Source organism: Acromyrmex echinatior, chromosome 15 (genome assembly GCF_024713525.1).
Source record: "Acromyrmex echinatior isolate Ae372 chromosome 15, ASM2471352v2, whole genome shotgun sequence".
NCBI lineage: Eukaryota > Metazoa > Arthropoda > Insecta > Hymenoptera > Formicidae > Acromyrmex > Acromyrmex echinatior.
Genome location: NC_141866.1, coordinates 458,742 through 484,700, shown reverse-complemented (window position 1 = coordinate 484,700; position 25,959 = coordinate 458,742). Strand labels below are relative to the sequence as shown.

General features: G+C 36.2%; 2 protein-coding genes and 1 pseudogene across 2 annotated transcripts; 2 read left to right on the top strand and 1 right to left on the bottom strand.

Annotated features, from left to right (window-relative positions):
* Positions 1-4,489: 4,489 nt before the first annotated feature.
* Positions 4,490-5,107, bottom strand: LOC147907183 (uncharacterized). Its single transcript, XM_087414078.1, has one exon. It carries the CDS (start codon positions 5,105-5,107, stop codon positions 4,490-4,492), a length of 618 nt encoding a protein of 205 aa, XP_087270204.1.
* Positions 5,108-6,897: 1,790 nt separating this feature from the next.
* Positions 6,898-8,620, top strand: LOC105147959 (THUMP domain-containing protein 1 homolog). Its single transcript, XM_011059342.2, has 5 exons — positions 6,898-7,243; positions 7,334-7,483; positions 7,575-7,819; positions 7,899-8,118; positions 8,268-8,620. Exons 1-5 carry the CDS (start codon positions 7,037-7,039, stop codon positions 8,385-8,387), a joined length of 942 nt encoding a protein of 313 aa, XP_011057644.1. The 5' UTR covers positions 6,898-7,036; the 3' UTR covers positions 8,388-8,620.
* Positions 8,621-24,138: 15,518 nt separating this feature from the next.
* On the top strand, positions 24,139-25,038 carry LOC147907182 (uncharacterized; annotated as a pseudogene).
* Positions 25,039-25,959: the final 921 nt, after the last annotated feature.

Sequence of the window (25,959 nt, the reverse complement as noted above, 5' to 3'; positions counted from 1 at the left end):
CGCACGTATCGTTCAAATTAAATAGAATTTTTATTTATGGGACTTTAATAGATACAAAGATATATATCACTTAGGTTTCATCATATATCTTAATAAAATATTTTTTTGCAGAGCATAGTGCTTTTTTACCTTTTTTTAAAAAGGTAAATGTATATTGATATCTCATGCATTTTATAGTGTTTAAGGTCTTCTTATAAACAGTATATGAATTAATCAATTTAAATTAATCAATTTACACACTTTTTTCCGAAGAACTGAAGAATATTCACTCTTAGCGCCTTTTTCTATCCTTTTTAAAGGATAAATTTTGTACTGATTTCCTAACCTTAATAGTTGTCAACTTTAACACTTAATATTTCGGTTCATAAGGCAGATCGATGCTTTTTTCTTGCGAAATCTTTATTTTTACCCGAAAACGCAATCGATTGAGTCTATTTTTATCAAAATTTGAGATAACCGGCGTATTCTCAACCTTTATCAGAAAAAGCATTCAAGTTTTGTAAAACGTGTCCATCTAATAATAAAGTTCCAATAGTTTCTTATTTGAAGACCCGGTTGTACCAACGTTACTTTGACTTTCACCAAAACTTAAAACTTCTCTGTCTCCGTCTTTCTTTCGCTTTAAAACGAGACAGAGAAAGATTTAAGCTTTGCTTAAAGTTTTAAGGTAAAGTAGTTGGTGTAATCAGACCTTAATCACTTAAATTTTAACAGGCATGCGTGTGGGAAATCTGACTCAATGGATAAGTCAGAGTTCTTTTGACAAGCCCACGCTTGTCGTGTGATGTGATAAAGAAATTTACAATCGAGACTTAATTTGTAACTGTAAATATAATATTTATTTCACGAGTACAATTTTATACGAACGTACAGGACGAACACCTCTATTGATCTGTTAATATAATATTTCTTTTTTTATTATTTTTTTACGCTGCTAGGCAACTCGTTACCAACACAATCCTTAAGCTTACTACGCTCGCTGCGCTAGTGAGGCATTAAGAATTCCCCACATACTCCCCCCCGAGTGACAACGAATCCGGCACTTAGGTCTACCTTATAAAATATATACAACGTGTCATATAGAATATCTTAAAAATATCTGACAAAAATTAATTACATTTTTGGAAGATCTGTTACAATTATAAGGCGAAAGTCACCTTCCTCTTCGGGCGCGCATACGTTCTCAAAGTTGGTCGCTCGTTGCTAGACGAATTAGCTGTTTGCCCTGTTTCTAGAATCGCACTACACAAATCATCGCGTATGCCATACGCTGGCTTCAAATTCTCGACTGATACACTGCGCTGTGCACCACTAACTTCAATATCGAAAACTCGATCCGAAACACGATTTATAATCTTGTGAGGGCCGGTGTAAGGACGCTCTAATGCTCTCTTGGTACCGCCCACCCGTAGAAAAACATGGGAACAAGAATATAAATTTTTAAATACGAATGCGCGTTTCTTGTGCTTATGCTCTATTGAAATTGGCTTAACTTTGCGCATATGCTCGCGGAATTCCTCCATGAAAATTTGCGGACTAGGAGTGAAGTCGTCCGGCAGTATAAATTCTCCGGGAACGCGCAGTGTCGTTCCATAGACAAATTCCGCAGGCGATGCGCCGGTGTCAAGGCGGACATGAGTACGCAGACCTAATAATACGGTCGAAAGTACTCGTGACCAACTTTCATTGGCATGACACATAATAGCAGCTTTTAAGCTTCTATGCCACCGCTCAATCATACCGTTCGAAGCGGGATGATACGCCGTGGTACGAATTCGTTGACAGCCGATCAGCTGAAGAAGTGCCGTAAACAGTTGCGCTTCAAACTGAGTACCTTGATCAGTAGTTATTGTTTTGGGTGCTCCAAAATTTGCTACCCAGTTGTCATAAAACGCGCGTGCCACTGTAATGGCTTCAATATCTTTCACAGGTATTGCTACTGGCCAACGCGAAAATCTATCAATCATCGTCACACAATATCTGTACCCGTCCGACTCAGGCAAGGGACCTATTAAATCCATATGAACGTGCTCGAAACGCCCGTCGGGTGCGACAAATTTTTCAGGATGTAATCGAACGTGTCTGGATATTTTTGACTGTTGACAGTCAAGACAATTCTTACACCATTTTGTAATATCGCGATGCATGTTGGGCCACACATATCGTTGACGAATTACCCGATCCGTGACTTTAGGGCCCGGATGAGCCGCATCATGGAATAAATGAAAAACGTAAAGATCTCGTAAAGATGCCGGTATATAGGGACGGATTGCCTCGCCAGTCATTTCGCAGTACAGTGTAGTGTGCGTCGGCCCCCATTGAATTCGCTTCATAGAAAGTGGAAAATCAGGAGATTCGCGAATAGATCGTAGTTCCTCGTCTTGTTCTTGTTTCTGTGCAAGTTCATTAAGTTCGATCTCAACAGGTAAACGAATGGCTTCGATGCGGGAAAGGGAATCCGCCACAATATTATCTTTACCCGATAGGTATTCGATACGCGTAGTGAACTGCGAGATGAACGAAAGTTGCCTCTGTTGCCGAGGTGACGCTTTTTCGGAACGTTGCAAAAACGCGTAGATGAGAGGCTTGTGATCGGTCACAATTTTGAAATTTCGCCCCTCGAGGAAATATTTGATTGCCTCGGCGATCGCCGTAAGCTCCCGATCGTACGCGCTGTAATTCTGTTGTGCTGAATTTAATTTGCGCGAAAAGAATGCGAGCGGTTTCCAAAAATCGTCTAAACGTTGTTCGAGGGCGGCCCCGATGGCGAAATCTGACGCGTCACAAACGAGGCGCGTCTCGGCTGCGTCAGAGGGGTGAGAGAGTATAGTCGCGTTGGCCAGACTCTCCTTGCACTCATTGAACGCTTCTTCAGCCACCGGCGTCCATATGATTGGCCGTTTGTCATTTTTGCGTGAATCGCGAAGGTACTCATTCAATGGTGCCTGAACGATAGCTGCATTATGTAGTAATTTACGATAGAAATTGACAAGCCCAAGAAAACGACGCATTTCGACTATAGTGTTAGGCCTTGGAAATTCGCGAATAGCCTGAATTTTATCGAGTGTTGGTTTACACCCTTCGCTGTTAATCGTAAATCCGAGGAATTCTAATTCCTGCTTGCCGAACTCGCATTTATTTATTATACATTGAGTCGTAAATAAAATTTTTTTAATCGCTGTAACACTATGCGTAAATGAGCTTCGTGCTCTTCAAGAGACGTCGACGCTATGAGTATGTCGCCGATGAAGGCAAACACAAATTCCAGATCGCCTAGAGCGCGGAAGATTTGACGCTGAAATGTTTGACTCGCGTTTCTAAGACCGAATGTCATGAATTTATATTCGAACAACCCGAAAGGCGTAATGACAGCCGTTTTCGGAATATTTTCCGGCGCCACTGGAATTTGATTGTATGCCTGATACAGATCTAGCTTAGAAAAAATGACTTTCCCACGCAAATTGGAGGAGCAATCGTGCAAATGCGGTACGGGAAATTTATCCGGCATAGTAATTGCGTTAAGACGACGGTAATCGCCGCAGATCCTCCATGATCCGTCTTTTTTCGGTACCATGTGAATGGGACTTGCCCATGGACTACTGGACGGACGGCAAATACCGGCTTTGACTAGCCGTTGAAATTCAGCCTTTGCCGCTTTTAATTTTTCCGGACTTAACCGCCTGGGACGCTCAGCAACCGGCGGGCCCGTGGTAATGATATGATGACGAACATCGCTACTGCAATTCGGAGTTACCTGTTCTAAACCGGTGACCTCCGGAAATTCAGATAAGATACTCGCGAATTTCGTACTGGGTTTGACTGTGCTAATGGCAAGCTGTGGTACCGATTTAACAATGCCCGACACGTACACATTATTTTGTGAATCGATGAGTCTACGACCTTTAAGGTCCGGAAGGAGACCATAATGTGCAATCAGGTCGGCCCCAATAATCGGGTACGGAACTGATGCTACGCAGAAATTCCATGTGATCGGGCGTATCCCTAAATGTAGCGTTCGGAACGACTCCCCATATGTATCTATACACGTATTGTTTGCCGCGTAAAGTTTGAAATTGGTCGGAGTTTTGTTCTTCGCGTAAGTGCTGGGAAGCAGCGAAATTTCCGCCCCCGTATCTACAAGGAATAACTCTCCGGTGACTCGATCTCGGATGTGGAGACGGACAGAAGAATCGACGCCCGCCATACCTGTCTCCTCGGTGGCAGACGATTCTATTTCCCCGCCTTTTCGTCCGTTAAAATCTTGGGCTTTGGCCAAGGGCACGGGAATTTTTCAGTTCCCTTACAGACTCGCGCTTGTTTCCCAAAAGTACGATGCGGCGAGCAGACACGAGAGTTTCTGCTTTTGGAACGCTTACGATTTTTATTTATCTTGTCTCTCGTCTGAGATCTGCTGTATCGCTTGACCTCAGCAGCGAGGGTAGCAATATCAGCGGCCAGACCATCGATCCTAGCTTCTAAGTCGGACGGTTTAGACTCTGACGACGATACGGCGGCACACTGCAGAATCACCCACAGTTTCAACTATTTTATCCGCCATTTTGGCTAATTTATCCAGATCCGTACTTTCAGTAGTAGCAAGAATGCTTCTAATGTGCGGTGATAAATGTTCAAAGAACACAGTTTTTATTACGGCGTCGTCACATCGTTTGTCAGAGTTTAAGTTACGAAGTCGACTGAGAATCTGCGACGGTTTCCCTGATGTAAGCACTTGGCCTTTTATTAATTGTCGCAGTTGACTTTCTGCTGACGCTGAAAAATTTTCAATACGCTGTTTTAATTTGTTATATGGTTCATTAATATCGGGTTCCGCGATGAGATCTCTGCAGCACGCGATAGCTTCTGCGTCCAGAGACATAATCACGTGATGCGCCTTAGTCTTTTGCTCTGTGATTCGAGCGGCCTCGAAAGTGGCCTCGACTTGAATGAACCATATCACCGGATCTTTAATTAAGAACGGCGGAATTTTCGGAACTCTATATGAATCCACGCGCGCGACATTGCCTGCCACCTTGCCCTGCATCTGCTGAAGCATCGCTTGCAGTTGCATCACTTGCTCCTGCAATTCCTCGTTGGTGGGAGGAGCCATGACTATACGTGACGAAGTTCGCGAACAATCAGTACTTCCTAACGACCTTAAATATTAATCGCTTACGCGCGCGCTATAAAAATTTCGATCGCTCAAAGTTAATTTGTCAATAATGGAGAAATTGTTAATTGACATTCGTATAATTGACCTCGTGAAGAAAAGCGCAGAGGATCTACTTTCCTGTTTACCGAATTACGCACGCTTAAAAACTAACGCGCTGCATACACAACTTGCCCGACTGCTATGCGGCGAAGTCGTCCTTCACAGGTCACAATGGCGGCGAGGTCGTCCTTGACAGATCACAATGGCGGCGACGGCGATGACGTCCTGAACGCCGGCTCCTGGGTTGATTCGTGCAGTTCCCACGTCGGCGGAACGCTGAGCGCCTGTCGTTGGATATGTCTCTGCGGTGCTTCCAACGGCGAGAATTTTCCACTGGCCCCGACCTTAACGATGGGGCCTTGCGACAGGTCACAATATCGACGATGAGCTTGCTGCTGCTTACGACGTCGACGATGGGCCTCCTTGTCGGCTATTACGTCGGCGACGAGCTTCCTTATCGGCTACGACGTCGGCAATGTGCACTTCTGCTCGGTTCGAAACCAAGTTCGTCTCGATGTTACTCGAATGACAGTTAATCGCTTCTTCCTCTCGATCACATCGGCCTTTAAATCTCGTCGGCCTTTTGTATCACGATGGCCTTTCGTATCACAACGGCCTTTCGTATCAAATCACGTCGGGGTCACCAATGTGGGAAATCTGACTCAATGGATAAGTCAGAGTTCTTTTGACAAGCCCACGCTTGTCGTGTGATGTGATAAAGAAATTTACAATCGAGACTTAATTTGTAACTGTAAATATAATATTTATTTCACGAGTACAATTTTATACGAACGTACAGGACGAACACCTCTATTGATCTGTTAATATAATATTTCTTTTTTTATTATTTTTTTACGCTGCTAGGCAACTCGTTACCAACACAATCCTTAAGCTTATTACGCTCGCTGCGCTAGTGAGGCATTAAGAATTCCCCACATGCGAATTTCCATAAGCGCCATCTTTAGTGTATTGCTAGATTCACACTGGATTCGACGTGCGTCATACGACGCTCTACAATAGGATTTTGCTTCATATCGACCTAGTTTCCACCGAGGGTTTAAACCGGATCAGAATGTAAGAACCAACCAACTACAGTCGAGTATTTCCCTGTTACAGTCGAACGACTGTAGTTGGTTAATTCTTACATTTTGATCCGATTTAAATCCTCGGTGGAAACTAGGCTCGATATGAAATAAAATTCTGCTTTCTGATTAGTTGCAAAACGTCGTACGATGCATGTTGGATCCAATGTGAATTCAGCATATCTCGTCGTTATTATTGTATTGGGTCATCTAAAAAGTATCCGCGGTTTTTAGATAACCCATATAAACCAATGCACAATGTTTAAATGCACCAATGAGCGGTCGTGCTTCTGGATGCCCTATTGGGCTTCTGGACCCCCTTGGGATCGATTGTGGATTTTGATAGAAGATGAAAATTACTAATTAAATATGACCAATTAAATTATGAATATACTCTAGTGAATTTGTTCACTTTTGTAATTTTCATCTCATTTGAAGATACACAATTGACCCCTTTTGTCTTAAATATAGTCTTAAGTTGTCATGAATCAATCAGAGGACCGCATTAACGACTTAAGACGGTCTTAAAATAAGAACCGACTAATAAATATTAGCCTATATTCCTTATATTAGCTGCGTTCGGAAACGTCGCATTGGAAGCATCCGAGCGACGTTTCCGAATGATTTCCGAACGCAGTCATTATAAGACTTTCTTTTGCGATACGAAAAAGATAATAAATACCTATATAAGATTTTTATTCTGATTCAAGATAGAAATTAAAGGAAGAAAGTAAATATAAAATAAATGCAAACGAACAGTGCAACGAATACACGAAAAAGGAATGACAGATATGTTGCGAATCGTAAGGATTCTAAGAAACGTAAACAATTTGTGTTGGAACCTGGTATGACAGGATTTCTATGCACGTGCAACTTTCACGAGAGAGGCTGCATTACTGAGGCCTATAGATTGCTCAATTTGTTTGCAGATGAGAAATCGGAAATACATAAGGTACTTAGTTATGTAGAGCAAAGTATATTGAACATTTATAAGTATTTGCTGTTAATTATTATGAATATATTTTTATTTTTTTATTTTAAGGAATCTGAAACGTCAACAAACGCACTCCATAAAAAGGAAACTGATAAATCTGTAGATGATAATGATGATGACATATCAGTTGCTTTAGAGAAAGAAATCAATGAACTCAGAACTGAACGTGAGATGTCATTGTATTCTCGAAAATTTCAAGTATATATATTTGTCATATTGACTAACATTAATGAAGTTATTTTCTTTGAGATAACATTTACAATTATCAGTATCATTGTTTTCCATATAGGTAGTAGATACAGGTGTTAAAAATATGATTTTTATAACAAGTACTTTACCAAATCCATTAGAATTGGTTACCAAAATTGTTTCTAAATTAGATACAACCAAAGAACAATGTACTAGATACTTATTAAGATTACTTCCAATTGAAGTTGTTTGTAAAGCATATATGGATAACATAAAGACAAAAGCAAATGAATTGTTTGAAAAGTATTTTGCTCAAGAGCCTAAAACATTCAGCATTGTGTTTAAGTAAGTTAACTGGTTATATTTTGTATTTATCAATCCTGGTAAATATAATATTTTATTTATAAAGTTAATAACATTTTAGTCGTCGCAGCAATAACAGCATTAAAAGAGACGAAATCATTGAAGATTTGGCAGAAATAATATTGAAAAAAAATCCAGGTAATAAAGCAGATTTGAAAAACCCAGACATAGCTGTGATTGTTGAAGTAATACGTGGGGTTTGTTTATTCTCTGTCGCTCCTCACTATTACAAATTCAAGAAATATAATCTTCTCGAAATATGCAACAATACAAAAAATAAGGTAATACTTTTTATAATAGTTGCACTTCATGTATATACATAAAGATTTACTTTATATATAAAAATTATTGTTTATTGTTATCTTGTATATTATTGATATAATAGATTTATATTTTCAAAGTAATATATAAATTACAAAATTTTTTTTAGATAATCTCTAAGGAAGAAAATACCAATATAATTATGTCAAGTACAGAAAAACGAGTAAAATGTATTGATAATAATAAACATTTAGATGTACAATTCAAAAAAAGAGAAGAAATCAACTAAGCTCACTGTTTCAGACAAATTTGTAAATGTACATAATTATACTATTTTATATTTTGTAAAGATATATAGACGATATATAAATGTCGCATACATATGATGTGAAATAATTTTTATATATTTTTATTAATATACTTTTCTTAAAATTGTTAATAATTCTTTTAATTTAAATTAATAATTTTATAAAATATCTCTTACTATATATAAAAACTTATCATTTGAATTATACACAATAATTATTTTCTTTCCACCAACTCATTCATCTCATTATTCTGTTTATAAAAGTATTAAGGTATGATTATCAAAAAGTTACGTATACAAAAAAGTTAAGTATATAAACTAGTTTACGAATTATTTAATATTTTATGTCAATATGTGTTAGAATAAAGCATAAAATATCTCGTACACTATTGGTTTTTCGATACCTTAATACTTTTATATGCAGAATAATTACAGGAATCATGTTATGTACAAAAATTCACATAATTCCATTTAAAAAAACAAAAAGACTTTCAAATCTCTTAAGCGCCTCTACTTGGGAAAAAATACTTATCGAAAGTTCTAGAATTACATCTCGGAGTTCTACAATATTAAGACCCATTTGATATTGCTGAATTTTATATCCTGTAGTACTCAATTTTTTTCAATTTTTTTGGACGATCTAACGTTAATCAGCAGTAAAAGGAATATGAAATATGTATACATCCATTTTATATCACTGTATCAACCTATTGTAAATTTGAGAAAAAATTCATGGTATAATAGACTTCATACGATTATTATATGATTTCTGGAATCGATTAACATCAAGTTCCGATGTGAAGCTGCTTGAATCCAGATTGTATCTTGCCATTATTTTTCAACATGCGAATACAACATGTACTTTTTATATTTTAATTTTTGAATATCTTATGTAGTTACCGGTAACATTTTTAAATTTATTTTTTAACATTGAAAATGATCCGATAGGGCTCGAAACGTATGTACGAATTTTAAGATTGTTTATAATAATATTGTTACATAATATCTAGAATGGTTCTTAGACCTATTATACATTGTTCAATTTATTTAAAAAATGTTTATCATCACATGATGCTTCTCTCGATACCGAACAACTTTATTTTACGTATTTCTTCTTATCTCCAAAACTGTGGGTGTTATTCGGATGGCCGGTCTTAGATGAGACATCCTGTATATTGTTAAAGAAAATAATATCGAGCATAAAAATTTTCGAGGTGAAGGTCTCACGGTATAATGGTTAGCCCTCTGGACTCTGAATCCAGCGATCCGAGTTCAAATCTCGGTGGGACTTACTCTTTTTATAACTATATAATTTTCAATTTTTTGTGAATCTTGATAAGACATAGAGTCGTTTAATATCATATTATCATTATGACATATTTTGTAATTCAATTAAAAAATATACACCATAAATTAAAAATGAAAGAAAGAAGGTAATTCTTTTAATGTCAGTTGCTAACACTGTTTTGAAATTGAATACTTCAAATAAGTAACGAGATTCTTTAAGATCCAGTTCCGAGATTCACAACTGACAGTTAATTCTTAGGGCGACTTTTATCAATCTCTATTTTATCTGGTTAGCTTAATCAATCTAGTAATTTTGCAGGATTCCAATTGAAGCTGATGTCTCAGAAAAAATGCGAACTGAAGAATTAATATTGGGTCATCTAAAAACCGCGGATATTTTTTAAATGACCCAATACATTTACATTTATTGGGTCATTTAAAAACCGCGGATACTTTTTAGATGACTCAATATAATTTCTCTTTTTGCATTTTGTCTCCGACATCTGTTTCAGTTGGAATCTTGCAAAGTTACTAGACTGATTAAGCTAACTGGAGCTTGATAAGGCCAGTTTCACAAATGACTCATGATTAATTCTTAACTCATGATAAATTCTTAACTGAGATTCAATTTGTTTCTCATTTCTTTCCAATTCTATAATTAGAAAGAGATAATGAATAAGTTGAACCTCGGTTAAGAGTTAACCGTGAGTTGTAGAATTAGGGCTAAAAGTCACCTTTAATCGAGGTTTAACTTATTCATTGTCTCTTTCCAATTTTAGAATTGGAAGAAGATGAGAAACAAGTTGAACTTCAGTTAAGAGTTAACCATGAGTTATGGAACTGGGCCTAAATGTTAATCTTATCGATGATTATCTATGATTTAACTCACGAGCTCGTAAAATAATTACAAAAAAAAATAAAAGCAAGTTCGTGAGCTGCAATTCGGGAAAAAATTTTATATGTATGGACAATATTATATATTATATTGACGGCCGTCGGTTTGAAACACTTCTTGTTTAATTACGGGACTACCAACATCTAGGAAAAAGAATAAGCTAAACTAATTCGATTCGGAATACACCTGTATTTATAGTCTTTCCTTATTTTAAAGATGGAGAAAGTCTCCACGAAGGATTCCTCGATTCTCCAAGGCCTCCTTGTTTCATAAACGGATCTCAAGTTTGCCTTCCCGAAAGAAGGAATATTTTAGGGATTTTAGTAACCTAACTGAAGACAGCATGTCGTAATATTGGGTCATCTAAAAAGTATCCGTGGTACTTTGTCACTAGATATATGACCATCAACACACATCTAGTGACAAAAAACCGCGGATACTTTTTAGATGACAATATATAGTACATGCAAATCTAATATCGCGAATTACGAATAATAAAAGTAAATTATAAAAGCATTGTTGATCAAATAAAGTCGTGATTAAGCATTTTGCAATAATGGACAAAAATAAATCTAATAGCAAATTTGATTGGACGCACTCACTGCGCACTGATGTACATCAAAACTGTCGTACATACACAAAATAACATAAATATATGTTTATAAATAAACATGGAAATCGATTAAATGGTGAAATACTCAATATATTTTATTCTACTGTTAGGTAAAGTATGTATTTCATAATTCGAAATATTTGCATTTTATTTTTATATTCAAATTAAATTAGTATTTAACGGTTTTAATATGCATCAGTGCTTCCAATTGAATTCGCCATAATGCTTATTATTAAGTGTACAAATAAGTTTCCGCCGTTTGACAAAAGACGGCGCCACTAACAAGTTATGGTTAAAATTGTCTGATGTAAAACATTATATCGTAAGGTTGGACATCTGTCAACAACATAAAAATGAAATACTAGCGATTTTGTATCAGCATCATATATTTTTTTTTGTATGAAAATGCCAAGTTTTGAGCCGAATAAGCGTCATTTGTGGGAACTTTTGATTTACTTCTTTAATTTGAAGAAATCTGCAGCTGAGGCTCATCGATTGCTTATAGAAGCATGGTGAGGCTGCCTTAAATGAGAGAAGTTGTCGTGAATGGTTTTAAAAATTTAAGAACGGTGAATTTGACGTCGAAGACAAAGAACATAGCTGAAGGCCGAAAGTGTACGAAGACGCGGAATTGGAAGCATTATTGAATGAAGATTCGTGCCAAACGCAAAAAGAACTTGCACTTACATTTTGACTTACATCAATAAAACATTATGTATTGTTCTTTCACAATAAATGCTTAATTTTTGATTAAAAACGGCGGAAACTTATTTGTACAGCTAATATATGAAAAAGGAGCAATGCTTTTAGACGAGTTTATTTTCGAAAAAAAGCTATCGAAAATAATTATCGATGCGACAGATCTAAATTAAAAGCTATCGAAAATAAAAAAACTGATGTGATGAACTAAATTTGATGCTTTAATTGGTTATGAAGGCTGCACTTCCTTCTTAAGGAAACTCGTAACCTTCCTTAAGAAAAGAAAGTTAAAAAGGAAGATTTATGAAATGTGAAATAAGAAACAAGGAATCCTCATTGCTCAAGGAAGAACTATGAATATGGGTAAATCACTTTAGTGAGAGTCGAGACCATGGTGGAAGAGATAATATGATGTGCAGTTGAACAGTGTCTCTTTCTAATAGCGTTTTTCATCGGGGGAACTGGTGCGCACTAAGCGCGAACTATATGTTTCATTGATAAATCTAGTGTCGAGTTTTCGCACTTTCGTGCAAAACTCTACCACGAGCTTTGAGGAACAGTGTCGATTGCGTGCAAAATGTGGCGGCGGGAATTATGATATAGACTGTGTTCCAAATTTACTGCCAATACTGAAAATGCTACAGTTTACGTTACGTGCACTATAGATTTTCAGTACTGGCAGTTGATTTTGGAACACCATCATAAATGAGAATGATATGCAAGTAATCTTCTTTCGCCGTCATTAAGTAGTAATGATGATGATTTTTTATTTATAAACAAAAAACGTAATATTCCAAAAATAAAAAACTTAATAAAATTGAAGATTGCAGGATTTCCAAAAGTTCTTGGCTGCAGTGATGAGACTTTTATTAAAATACCAACGTCAGCCCACAAAATAAAATCAACATATGTAAATAGTAGAGAGTGGCAAATTGCATCACGTGAATGCTCACGTCCAATCAGGACGAGATCAGTTTTCTTCAATCTTTTCCATGCCTATGGAGCTTTGATGCCCATGTGCAAGATGGATCATGTATTGCAATTTGCCACTCTCCCTGTGAAGCTCTCTAGTAAATAGACATGATATCTCTTCGACAACATTATAGAGCATATGCGATATTCGAAAGAAATTTATAGATATATTTTTTACTGGAATTCCGTCAAAAATTCATGATGCGCGCGTACTTAAATTATTCAGATATATGCGACGAATTGTCAGGAATATGTAAAGACCGAAAACCACATCCTTCGAAGCGTATCCAATAAGAGAATGGCTCATTGCATAATTCAAAGACTACGGAAATCTTTCTGCAAAGAAGAAAAATTCAGTAAAATGCTGTCTGCGATTCGAGTATTGATAGAGAATGCATTCAGATTGATCAAAGGTCGATTTCGACAATTGATTGAAATAGACATGCACAATGTAGATAAGTTTTCAAAGTTTATTGTCTCTTGCTACGTATTGCACAATTTGTGCATTTGAAAATAACGATGATTTTGATTTTTCTATGTATGAAGAACAAAATGTAAATGAGGTTTATAATAAAGATACAAGAGAGGAAGCTCTGTTAAAAAGATTAGGAGAAATGAAAAGAAATTTATTAATGGGTGAATTGTTCTAATGAAATAAACGTACATATACCTGTACAACAAAAGTATTATATCTCATACAATATTTTCTAAAACATTTCTCTTCTTCTTCTTCTCTCTCTCTCTCTCTCTCTCTCTCTCTCTCTCTTATATTTTAATAATCTTAATACATTAGTCTTATTGGGTCATTTAAAAAGTATCCGCGGTTTTTAGATGACTCAATATATATCATCAGAAAAATATAAATAAACATGTATATAAAAATATAAAACATAAAGAACATATAATATTATTTCAACATATTTCATTAATTATAAAAACTTAATTGTAAATAGTCAATATTAGTAGGAATATTAAATGGAGTTTTTAACTAAGGTATCTTTTATTTATACAATTATTTACAATAAAATACAAGTACAATAACAATACAAAGAAGTATTTTTACTGCTTTATTGAATACCTGTTTGTTTTCAATGAATATCTAGAGGTCATAATCGAACCTCTATCATTTTCCCATATCTTGGAAATCTAATAGGTAAAGTTATCAGAAACGTTGTGGTTTCATGACGTTCATAAATATATGAATAAATATCTAGGAAAATTCAGACGTCTGATAATCAATAGTTTCAGTCTGATAAACAATCGAATTTTTAAAAATCAGGCAGAATCCGATTTTGTGTGCAATGTATGCTTTACATATACTTATTTATAAACAAAAACGTATGAAAACATTACACGATAAGAAAATATTAATCCACACGAATAAAAATGTATAGTAATAAATATTTAGCATTATTCGTATAGTGAAGATTTTTTTTTAATGAGGAAAGCTCATAACAAATTTTCTTCATAGTCACAGGCTATAGGTTATGCGATTTGGCGGAATTCATACACTTATTCAACAATTTATGATGAAGATCTTCGCTACTTTGAAGTACTTCCACTTTGAAGATATCCAAAATACTATTCCAAAATATTATTATACTATTATATTGAAGAATTCCAAAATATTATTACTTATTTTTAATTAAATTGAAGGCATTTCTATAACTTCCAAATGATTAATTTCTGTAAGCTGCAATCGAAAAATGTCAACGTTTGAGAAATTAAAAATGCACTACGCGCACCACTAAGCGCACCCATCAAGTCGCGAGTTTTTCATTGGGTGTGTAAAAAACTTACACTGTCCATAAACTCGGGTAGTGCTATCCTAACTCGATGAGTTTCTAGTGCACTCTCAGTACAGCTCTATGAAAAACGCTAACTTGCATATGTTCTTATATCAATTTCTACGGCCATATTTTGCACGCAATAGACATTGTCTCTCGGAGCTCGTGCTAGATTTTTGCATGACAGTGCGAAAACTCGGCACTAGATTTATCAACGAAACAGCGCGCACGATCTTCGTGCGTACTGAAATTCTCAATGAAACACAGTGCGCACTCAGTACGCATCCTCTCAATGAAAAACGCTATAAATTCAGTCTTGAGATGTCACAAACTAATCAGAGGGCATTTAGCGTCTTAAAACATTACTTAAGACGGTTTTGAATAGTAAGACTCAACATTTGTCACTGGTTAGGCACAGGAATGAGGGTGCAATTACATGGAGCGCGGTACGCGGTACAGTACTAATTATGCAACTGTAAGCAACTAGGAAAATAGGCGGTACGCGGTACGTAGTACAAGTGGTATGATCGGCACTAGATACTAAACATAATCACACCGTTGCTTTTGTTAATCAAATCAGCAATGACCTGAATTTTTATATGTTCTCTAGAGTGAACCACTTTATGTAATTACGATGAATTTTAATTTTGTGCCCAAAGTAGAAATAGCTGGTCTTCGTAATGAAAAATGCGTCGTAGGAGGAATAGAGTCAACTTATCAGAAGATTTACGAGATTATATTGGGTCATCTAAAAAGTATCCGCGGTTTTTTATCACTAGATGTGTGTTGATGGTCATATATCTAGTGACAAAGTACCGCGGATACTTTTTAGATGACCCAATATATATAGGATAACATAGGAAATTTTTCTATAAGATTTTACATAGGAATTTATGGTATCAATCCATGAAAAGAGATTCTTATAGAATCTCATGGGAAAAAGAATAATGTGATGCGATCGGACCTAAATGATAAACAGGATGTCTCGTATTTGGGACTATTTTCGTATGCAGATAAAGTAGACTAAACTGAGAGTCGAAAATTCCTGTATCATTGCAATTTTTTAAAATAGTTAGTTTTTAAAAATTGCCGAATAAGCGGATAAAATCAACACATAAGACAACTTTAAGATATTTTTCAAAGTTCTTTTCTCATATTTTAAAGATATTTTTTAAAGAACTCTTAAAGATATCTTAAAGTTATTTTATGCGTCTCGATTTTAGACATTCTGCTCATTGGATAATAATTGCAAAAATTGCAAAATGATAGAAGACCTTTCGGTTCAGTATATCCGCTCTATCTGCACATAAAAATAATTCTAAATATTTTGAGGTATTTTGTACAGTCCCAAAATAGTCACAAATATTTTGAGACATTCTGTATATTATAGTCCCTATACTATATATTGGGTCATTTAAAAAGTATCCGCGGTTTTTTGTCACTAGATGTATGTTGATGGTCATATATCTAGTGACAAAGTACCGCGGATACTTTTTAGATGACCCAATATAGGTATTAGAGTGCACCCAAAATGCTATAACAGCCAACTAATGTAATTTCACGTAAAAATCTAAGATAATTTAAAATCTAAGATTTTTCATAACTCCAAAAATTGAAGATCACGTGATAAACAAGGTGTGTTTGATGATCCAAAAAAGTTATAAGTATATATTTTCTTTATGGCAGTCAGGATCTTTTTCACCCGACGTGGAACGTATCTCGTTTATTAACTATTATCGTGGCTTCTAGTTTTTGGGAGTTACGAATTATTCTCTCAAGCTAATATAGGAATGCGGAAGAGATGGGACATTCCCATCCTCATGGGAACTAAAGACCTATAGGATATTACATTTTGACGTATAGGAATATGTAGATTTACTTAATAGGAATTAGGACAGAGGAGATATGCATACATCATCCTATGATAATCTATAGGCATTTCCAATAGGTGATCCCCGTGGGACCTCTCTTTTGTTTTATGTCTACATGTTGCTATATGTCAAACAGGTCCTATAGACCTTTTAGTTTTCATGGGGCATCTGTCCACATTCCTGTGGGTACCTTTATTTGCAATCCTATGAATGTCCTACATATATCTATGCATACTATGCAAATCCTATAGATAACTACACGAATTCCTACAGAATCTTATAGTCCTCTATAAAAACTTTTGAAAATGGGAATTTGCAGCAAGGTGAACGCAAACTATTGCAAACGTAATGGCGGCACTACACCGAATGGCAGCAACCACGCACCGTGGTGACGGAAAACCACTGCTGAGCTCAGCGAAAGCACGTGCTTTGCCAACGTAATGACGTCGCCTTACAACTGGCGAATGACTGTCACGCGGCGCGAAAACAGCGAATTCAAGCAAGCACTATGCAACATATAATGCTGTTGCACAATAGAGTCATAAGAGGCCTCTGACGCGATACCGAATGCGACAAATAACGAAGCGAAATGTTGCTCACTTGAGAAACAGAAAGTCTTGGAAGGTTTCTGAACACGACGCAGAAGGCGCGAACGCGGAAATCGCAAAGCGAACACTGCCGTGTAACGACGGCGGAACTAACCGTAATGGTGGACGTGATTTTTACCGGCACGTGTTAACATGAGCGCGACGAATCTGTCTCTAACAAGCCTATATGCTGCTGAAAAGGAAGAAAGTCCTGTTAAGCTAGTTGTAAGCTGATCACAAGTTTATTGTGACAGCCAATCTGAAGCTTGCATTTTGAAATCAACGCTTCATATTAACTGCCGCAACAAACTTACGATCAGCTTGCAACTAATGTAGAATCGGCTTTATGCGTATGTATGTATAAAAAAAGTTAGGCCTGACGTACAAGATCATGCGACAAATATAAACGAACGCATATTTTATTTATGTTTGTGACGCGGAGTACTGAAGGACGTTTCGGTACCTATGATTTCGCACTTCCGCGGCTTCCTGTTGTTAATCTTTCATCATAAAGGTTCTGCGTCCTTTTATTCGGGCACCGTTAAAAGAGTAGCGATTCTAGTAATCTCATATGATCGTCGAGAAAACCAAAAATCGGATATTTTCGGAAAATAAATTCGAGATGGTAGGGAATCGCCGAATCGATTCATTCTTCTCGTAATCATGATACCGAGCATGTGATTCCGAGTCTTCTCAATTCGTGCGCGTCCATTAACGCCGTTTTTTTGTACTTACCATATATTGTCGTGCCTAATGCAATTGTAACAGTTTTATAATAATATAATAAACCTTGTATTCTCTCAAAAAATATAATTGTGAATGCTCATTACAACTATAGTGAACTACAGAAACACAACTAAGACACTAACACTAACTACAGTGTAAGAGTTCATATTCTTGTGCTGAGTACATATACTGTGTATTCGACAAGTCCTTTAATCCTTGAACAATCCTGCTCACTATCTTGTAATTATCCCACTTTTAAAATATTCTGTAAAGTGGTTTTTGGAATTTGAATATTCCGCCTCGATGTCAGGAGAAAGAGAAAGACAATGGGAATTAGATAGATGAATAGGACCGAAGGATGCGATCGAGTTTCCGAGAATATACAGCAGTAAGTTGTAATAATAGAGACAGGTACAAATAATTCAATTTAATGAACGGAACTACAGAGATTAAGAGCACGTCGAATATATAACCAGTATAGCCGATGCCAATAACAAGAATGATGGTGAGGAAGTCGTCTTCGCAGTCACAATATATACAATAGCGCAACTCTCCGTCGACACCTTTGATGTTAGTATTGGTCAAAATGGAGTGCATGAAATAGATAAAGTACCTAGCGTTGTCACGGTTACTACCTAAACATGGTATCGATTTTCTAACTTTTATCATAATGTAAATGCGAGCCATCTCACATCGTGTGATTTCTTAACTTTCATCGTGACACAATTACAAGCAATCTCGGGGGAGTTCGTTCGGCAAGAAATTTCTTGTCGAATGGTAAGATCCGAGAAAGAAAGGCTGAGAAATAGAGCAAGAGAGGAACCACAATCGATTGAATCGACTGAATTGACAGTTTTGAAGTTAAATATATAATTTTGCACAGTCCAAAGACAAAAATAAAATTAAATGGCAATATACATGGTAACAATTTTGTTACTGGATGAAAAAGATGAAGAGGTCTTTGAACCACATGAGAATTACACGAAGAATGCTTAGAGATATTCATTTTCAACAAGATTGACTTTGTAAATTATGGCAGAAAATCGTTGAGGCTCAGTTCCATAACTCACGGTTTACTTTTAATCACTTTTAATCGAAATTCGATTTATTCGTCATCCATTTTTCTAGAATTGGGAAAAATTAGGAATAAATTGAACTTTATGACCGTGATCCGATTATGCTGACAACGCTCATGATCGTTTGTCTTCGTTTAACATTTGACAAGGATGACAAATGATTTTTAAGCGTTGTGAGCGTGAATCGGACCGCGGACTATGATTCACTTCACATTTTCATGTTTTTCCCCACACCGGCAAATTTAATGATTTCGTATTTTCATTTCGTCATTAGACCCGTTCTACAATCAGTCGCACGTCGATGTCGCTAGTTGTTTGTCGTATGTTGTATATCGCATATGAATACAACTTGCTATTCTACAATTGAGTCGTTGATCGAAGTCAGAAGATCGGAACAAATGTAAAGAATAGATATTGAAATGTTGAATACATATTCTAATTTATTATTAATTTAGACGCAAATTATATGAATGTAGAATAATGCGACTCCACTTGCTTGACGACTACTATGCATAGATTTAATTAGTATTATAATATTAAAAAAAATCAAAACGTATATTAATAACGTATATTAAAAACGTATATAAATGATTGAAACATATATTAAGTTTGATACAAAAAGATTAAATTATTGGGTCATCTAAAAAGTATCCGCGGTACTTTGTCACTAGATATATGACCATCAACACACATCTAGTGACAAAAAACCGCGGATACTTTTTAGATGATCCAATATATTAAATAATAATAATAATTTAACAAATAAAAAATTACTTGACATATTTATATCATAACTCAAATTTGTGGATATTTTTTGCCACAGATCTCTTTTTTTGTTAAAATCCACATCGCGTTTATCATACAAGCAATGATTTTCGCGAACAAAATCAATAATTATTTCATCTACTATACATTCAGTGATTCCATAATATAATATAAATATATTCATATGTTATGTTTCAAAGTTATGTTTCATCTAGTCGTAATTGGAAAAGATGGGAATGGATTGTCTTCTATTCCGATAACGACAGCCGACTTGCGACAACTTCATTCGACAGCCGACAATCCAGTGCGCATGCGTACGACACCCGACTCCGACATACGACTGATTATAGAACGGGCCTAACATTGGATGAACGACAAGCGAGAGACACTCGAGTGATATTTTCGAACGCAGCCCTATGATCTACGATGTCTTTCATTTTGTGTTCGCAATGCTCGCGAGCATTATTTCAATCTTCTTATTAAACGATGAAATAATGCTTCCGAGCGTTGCGAACGTCAAGTGAAATGCGATACTCATACGATACTATGCTGCAAGCGCAATAAGGCGGATTCTATGGCACATCATGTCTTTTCATTCTATAATCATATAGGAAAATAGGCAGTGCTTGAAACCATCTATTTGATATGAATTTCATTTTCCGATTCTACGCACGAAGATCAATATCAATATAATTATAAAATAGATTATTTATTATAAGAAATAACTTAGTATCCAAAGAACAAATCAATTCAAGAGAAAGTCAAAACGATAATCTTACAAAATTTGACAGTTTATTGACGCTATGCATAAAATCATTTTAATATCATTTTGATTGTTTGTGGACTTTTCTTAACTTTTGTGTGTTCCTTAGATAATATTTGAAAAAAACGTCAGTAATATCCATTTATACACAAAAAATTATTTTAATAAATATGTGCATAAAATACATGCAGTACATGCATTTCTTTGCGTCTGTCGGAAATACAACAACAGGGACGCTACAACACTTCTATAGCATAAATAATGAACAAAATATTTTAATAAGAGTATTACATTGCATTTGTAAAATGAAATTGAATTATCTTATTTTATAGGATAAAAATATTAACAATTATACATACATATGCATATATGCATATAACAATGGTATTTATTTATTATGCAGCTATATTTAAATATTTCTAAACACAAAGCTGAGGTAATATATGCCATTGTTTCTACACATATACATATACATATAACATGTATATATACAGCACGAATTCATAAATTCGAGTGGATCGCAATTTAAATTAAGTTAAGTGATCGCATTGCAAAGTGATTATAATCGCACAACGGAAAATAGTGTTACAAAATATTATTTGATTTTATATACATATATATGTATATACACGTATACATGTATATGTACGTGTGTGTTTCTCACATATACTTTTAATATTGTATTTGTAGTTTGGGAGTAAAATTAGTTCGGTCCGTTTTTTTGTGTTCAAAAATGCATTTATTTCAAAACAAAATGAATGAACAGATTAATTAAAGTATTGTCCATCGCTGGCTACTACTTTTCCCTCATCTCTCAGGCAATTTTCGAATTCCATTTCGAAAAAATGATTCGTCTTTGGAGGCGATCCAATTTTGGAGAAGTGAACGGAACTTAACTTGCCAAATCGTGCTGCATCCTTCGGAACAACCAATAATCAGAAGGAGCAATGTCCGGAGAATACGGCGGGTGTGGTAAAACATCCCATTTGAGCGTTTTCAAATATTTTTTCCGACTTTTGCGACATGAGGCCGAGCGTTGTCATGAAGAAAAATAACTTCATTATGTCTTTGCTTGTATTCCGGCCGTTTTTCTCACAATGCATACTCAAACGAATCAATTATAGCCAATATCGATCGCCCGTAATGGAATTGCCAGGTTTCAGCAGCTCATAGTAAACAACACCCTTTTGATCTCACCAGATATAGAGCATGATCTTCGAACCATGAATGTTCGGCTTTGGTGTTGATGTTGAGGTCGATGGCAACGATTGACCGGGCTTAGCATAATATTTTTTCTTCTTGAGGTTGTCGTAGAATATCCACTTCTCATCTCCAGTGACAATCCGATGCAAAAAGCCTTTTCTTTGTTGTCTTTGAATCAGCTGTTCGCAAGTGAAAAATTGCCTTTCAACGTCTCTCGGTTTCAGTTCATAAGGCACCCAATTTCCTTGTTTTTGAATTATTCCCATGGCTCTCAAACGTGCAGAAACGGTTTATTGAGTTACTCCCAATGATTCTGCAAGCTCCTCTTGCGTTTGACTCTGATCTTCTTCGAGTAATGCCTCTAATTCTTTGTCTTCGAATTTTTTTGGCTGTCCAGAGCGAGGCTTGTCTTCAACGCTGAAATCTCCATCCTCGAAATGTCGAAATCATTCTCTACTATGATTTAGGTTCTCTACATGATTCAGTTGGAGCAGTGTCACCATAAATTTCAACAAGCATTCGATGGGCTTCAGCTGTACTTTTCTTCCAATTAAAGCAGAAAATTAGAATCTCCCGCAAATACTGCTTGGTTAACACAAAATTTGACATTTCAAACACAGTAAAAATCAAGGTTTTGTATGAAATTCAAAGCGATATAAACTGAATATTATTAGTAGATGTCTAACCTCTCTGAAACCGCCAAAATCAGCTGTCACTATGAACCATTCACAACAGCCGAAGCCATTCTTTTGGAAAACGGACCGAATTAATTTGTACTCCCAATAATATTTTATGTACTTTATTTTCATCCTATTACCTGCATATATTTTAAAAAATAATATATTGCAAAATAAAAACTATCTGATATGAACCCTTTGCAGTGCAATCACTCTCAGTTCAAATTGCGATCTAATTTACACTATTTTATATGTTTATTAATTTAAAAGCAAAATATACGAATTCACCCAATGTCAGCTCTTATAGGCATTTTTTAAGTTTGATACAAAATAATTAAATTACAAAATATTTTTATATTAAATAATAATAATTTAACAAATAAAAAATTACCTGACATATTTATATCATAACAGTTTCTCAAATTTGTAAATATTTTTTGACACAGATCTCTTTTTTTGCTAATATTTTTAAAATCCATATTGCGTTTATCATATAAGCAATGATTTTCGCGAACAAAATCAATAATTATTTCATCTACATCCAGTGATTCCATAATATTGGGTCATCTAAAAAGTATCCGCGGTACTTTGTCACTAGATATATGACCATCAACACATCTAGTGACAAAAAACCGCGGATACTTTTTAGATGACCCAATATAATATAAATATATTCATATATCCGTATAACAATATCTGTTTATTTATACATAAATGTGTCCGAAGATTATGTTTCATCTAGTCGTAGTCGGAAAAGATGAGAATTGATCATCTTCTATTCCGATAACGACAGCCAACTTGCGACAACTTTATTCAACAGCCAAAAATCCAGTGCGCATGCATACGACTGATTGGGTGCATTCAGAACAACAACCGCTCACTGAGCGCATCTAATTGCATATTCCATTAAATCCTAAAATATGAACCAATTATATGAAAGAGCTCTCTGAGCGCTCAGTGAATGCACCCATTGTAGAATGGGCCTTAGGTCTATAATCAGTCGGGAGACGTTATTGTATTGTATGTCATGCCGTAAGAACTTAACCAATCATGGTCGATTGTTTCTTTCCAAACAGCTGACAACCGAATACGCATGCGTTCGACATCCGACGACGACATATTGGGTCATCTAAAAAGTATCCGCGGTTTTTTGTCACTAGATGTGTTGATGGTCATATATCTAGTGACAAAGTACTGCGGATACTTTTTAGATGACCCAATACTTCGTATTGCAGAACAGGCTTTACAGAATCACACGGACAAACTCACGTGAGATAAAAGTGCGAAAAATGAGTGATCTCATTCGAATTACAGAATCGACCCCCTTCTTTCTTTTTTCATCCTTTTTTCACTCTGTCGAAATTCTTCGTAAAACTCACTGGAATTATTCGCATCGCAATCCAATGAATTTGTTGAAATAAGTGCTATTTGTAACGTCCGCCGATAAAATAAACGCGAACGTACTTCTACTTAACTTTAAGAGATCGCGCCATATATACAATTTTTTATGGCGGCTCCGATAAGCACCAATTATCTTTGTAGTTTGATCGAATGACGCTGGCGGCGTAAGAGAGTCGGTTAGAAAACTACCATATATGTAACGAACACAATATAAATAAATATTCTTTTAAACGAAAAGTCGCGAAGACTTTTTCCTTATTGTGACTATTGCCTCTTCGGCATTTTCCATAGTGAGTTCGCACTGTGACTTGTGAGAAAATCCTCACAAGAAAGACGCCACAATTGATGAGCCCAATGTGATTCTAATTCACGTTACGCCTTGTGTAAAGACCTTTTCGCATCTAACCAAAAATGGCTTCGGACAACGGAGGGAACGATTCCTCAGGGCAAAATTCAGACAACACAGAAAGAAACAACGCGCACATCTTTTCGGGGCGTATTGCCAAATTGCCACTCTTCTGGAAAGAGGAACCGGATCTCTGGTTCCTAAAGTTGAAGCAGCTTTTAGAATCGTCGGTATCGTTCGAGATGAAACAAAATTTCAATACGTTATCGCACACGCAGACCCGTTGTTCTTGCCGCAAGTCTTGTTCGTCACCCTCCGGTGGAAAATAAATACGATACCTTCAAGCAACGAATCCTCGGAGTTTTCGCAGAATCAGAGGAGATAAAACTTCGCAAAGTATTGCAAGACTAACATCTCAGTGAATCTAAACAAACGCATTACTTACAAAATAAGAAATTTGGCTCCCACTCACGTCAGCGACAATAATAAAATCAATGTTTCTCGAACAAATGCTGCATCAGTTTCGACAAATTCTAGTCGCAAACTCAGATTAAAACTTGGACGTTCTGGCCGTTTTAGCCGACAAATTAATCTAATTTTCGAATCCGTCGCGTCTGACTATGCAACAAGTTAGTCAAGCAAGTTCCGATTCCTCAACCAACGATAATCTCGCCGATATTATAAAACGTCTAGACAAAATCGGAGCACGTTTTACACAAAGAAACACTAAAAGTCGCAGCAAATCACGTTCGCATTTGCGTTTAAGAAATAGCCAACCGAAAACTGATAAATATTGTTTCTTTCATCGCAAGTTTGGTACCGATGCGCGGAAGTGTACGCAACCATGTTCTTGGAAGCAACCAACGGCTAAAGCATTGAAAAATTAGCACCCTCGCCCTGCATCGAGACGGCAGGAAGTGAGGATCCACCATCAAAACGTCTCGTCATCGACCGAAACAGCGGCCTGCACCTGCTCATAGACTCTGGTGCCGACATCTCCATTCTACTAAAATCTTTTGCGCATAAGACAATCTCGCCCGCGAAATTTCAATTTTTCGCAACGAACGGATCTGTTATCGACACCTTCGGAGAGAGACTTTTGACACTTAGGTTTACGCAGACCAATTAACTGGATGTTTATGTAGCGGACGTACCACAATCCATCATTGGAGCGAATTTAATCTCACATTTTGATTTGCTCATTGATCTAAAAGACAAGAAAATTATTGATAAACACATTAATTTCTTTTCGTCTGCAGATTATTCACGTTCCCATTCACCTAGCATCTCAACTATCAATGAATAATACCGTTATCGAGAACTGTTAAAAGAATTCAGTGACATCACGATACCTCGGCATTTTAAGAGGGGAATGGAGCACGGCGTTTTTCATCACATCCTCACGACCGGACCACCCATTGCACAACGCGCACGTCAATTGTCGCCTGAAACTATGACAGGCAAAAGCGGAATTCGAGTTCATGATGACGCAGGGAATCTGTTAACCGTCAAAAAGCAATGGGCGAGCCCATTACATATGGTCCCTAAAAAAGACAGTCAATGGAGACCATATGGCGATTACCGCCGTCTTAACGCGGTAATCTAAACTATTTCAGACAGATATCCAATCGCCCAATTCAGGATTATAGACTCCACGGATATCGCATATTTTCAATACTAAACCTTACGCGGGCGTATTTCCAGATCTCTGTGGCAGCAGAAGACGTTCCTAAAACAGCCATGATCACGCCATTCGGCTTATTTGAATTCAAAGTGATGACATTCGGCCTATGCAATGCTCAATAGTTTCAGAGGTTCATAGACACCGTCCTGAGAGGCTTAGACTTCTCTGTATATCGATGATATATTAATAGGTTCCCGTAGCG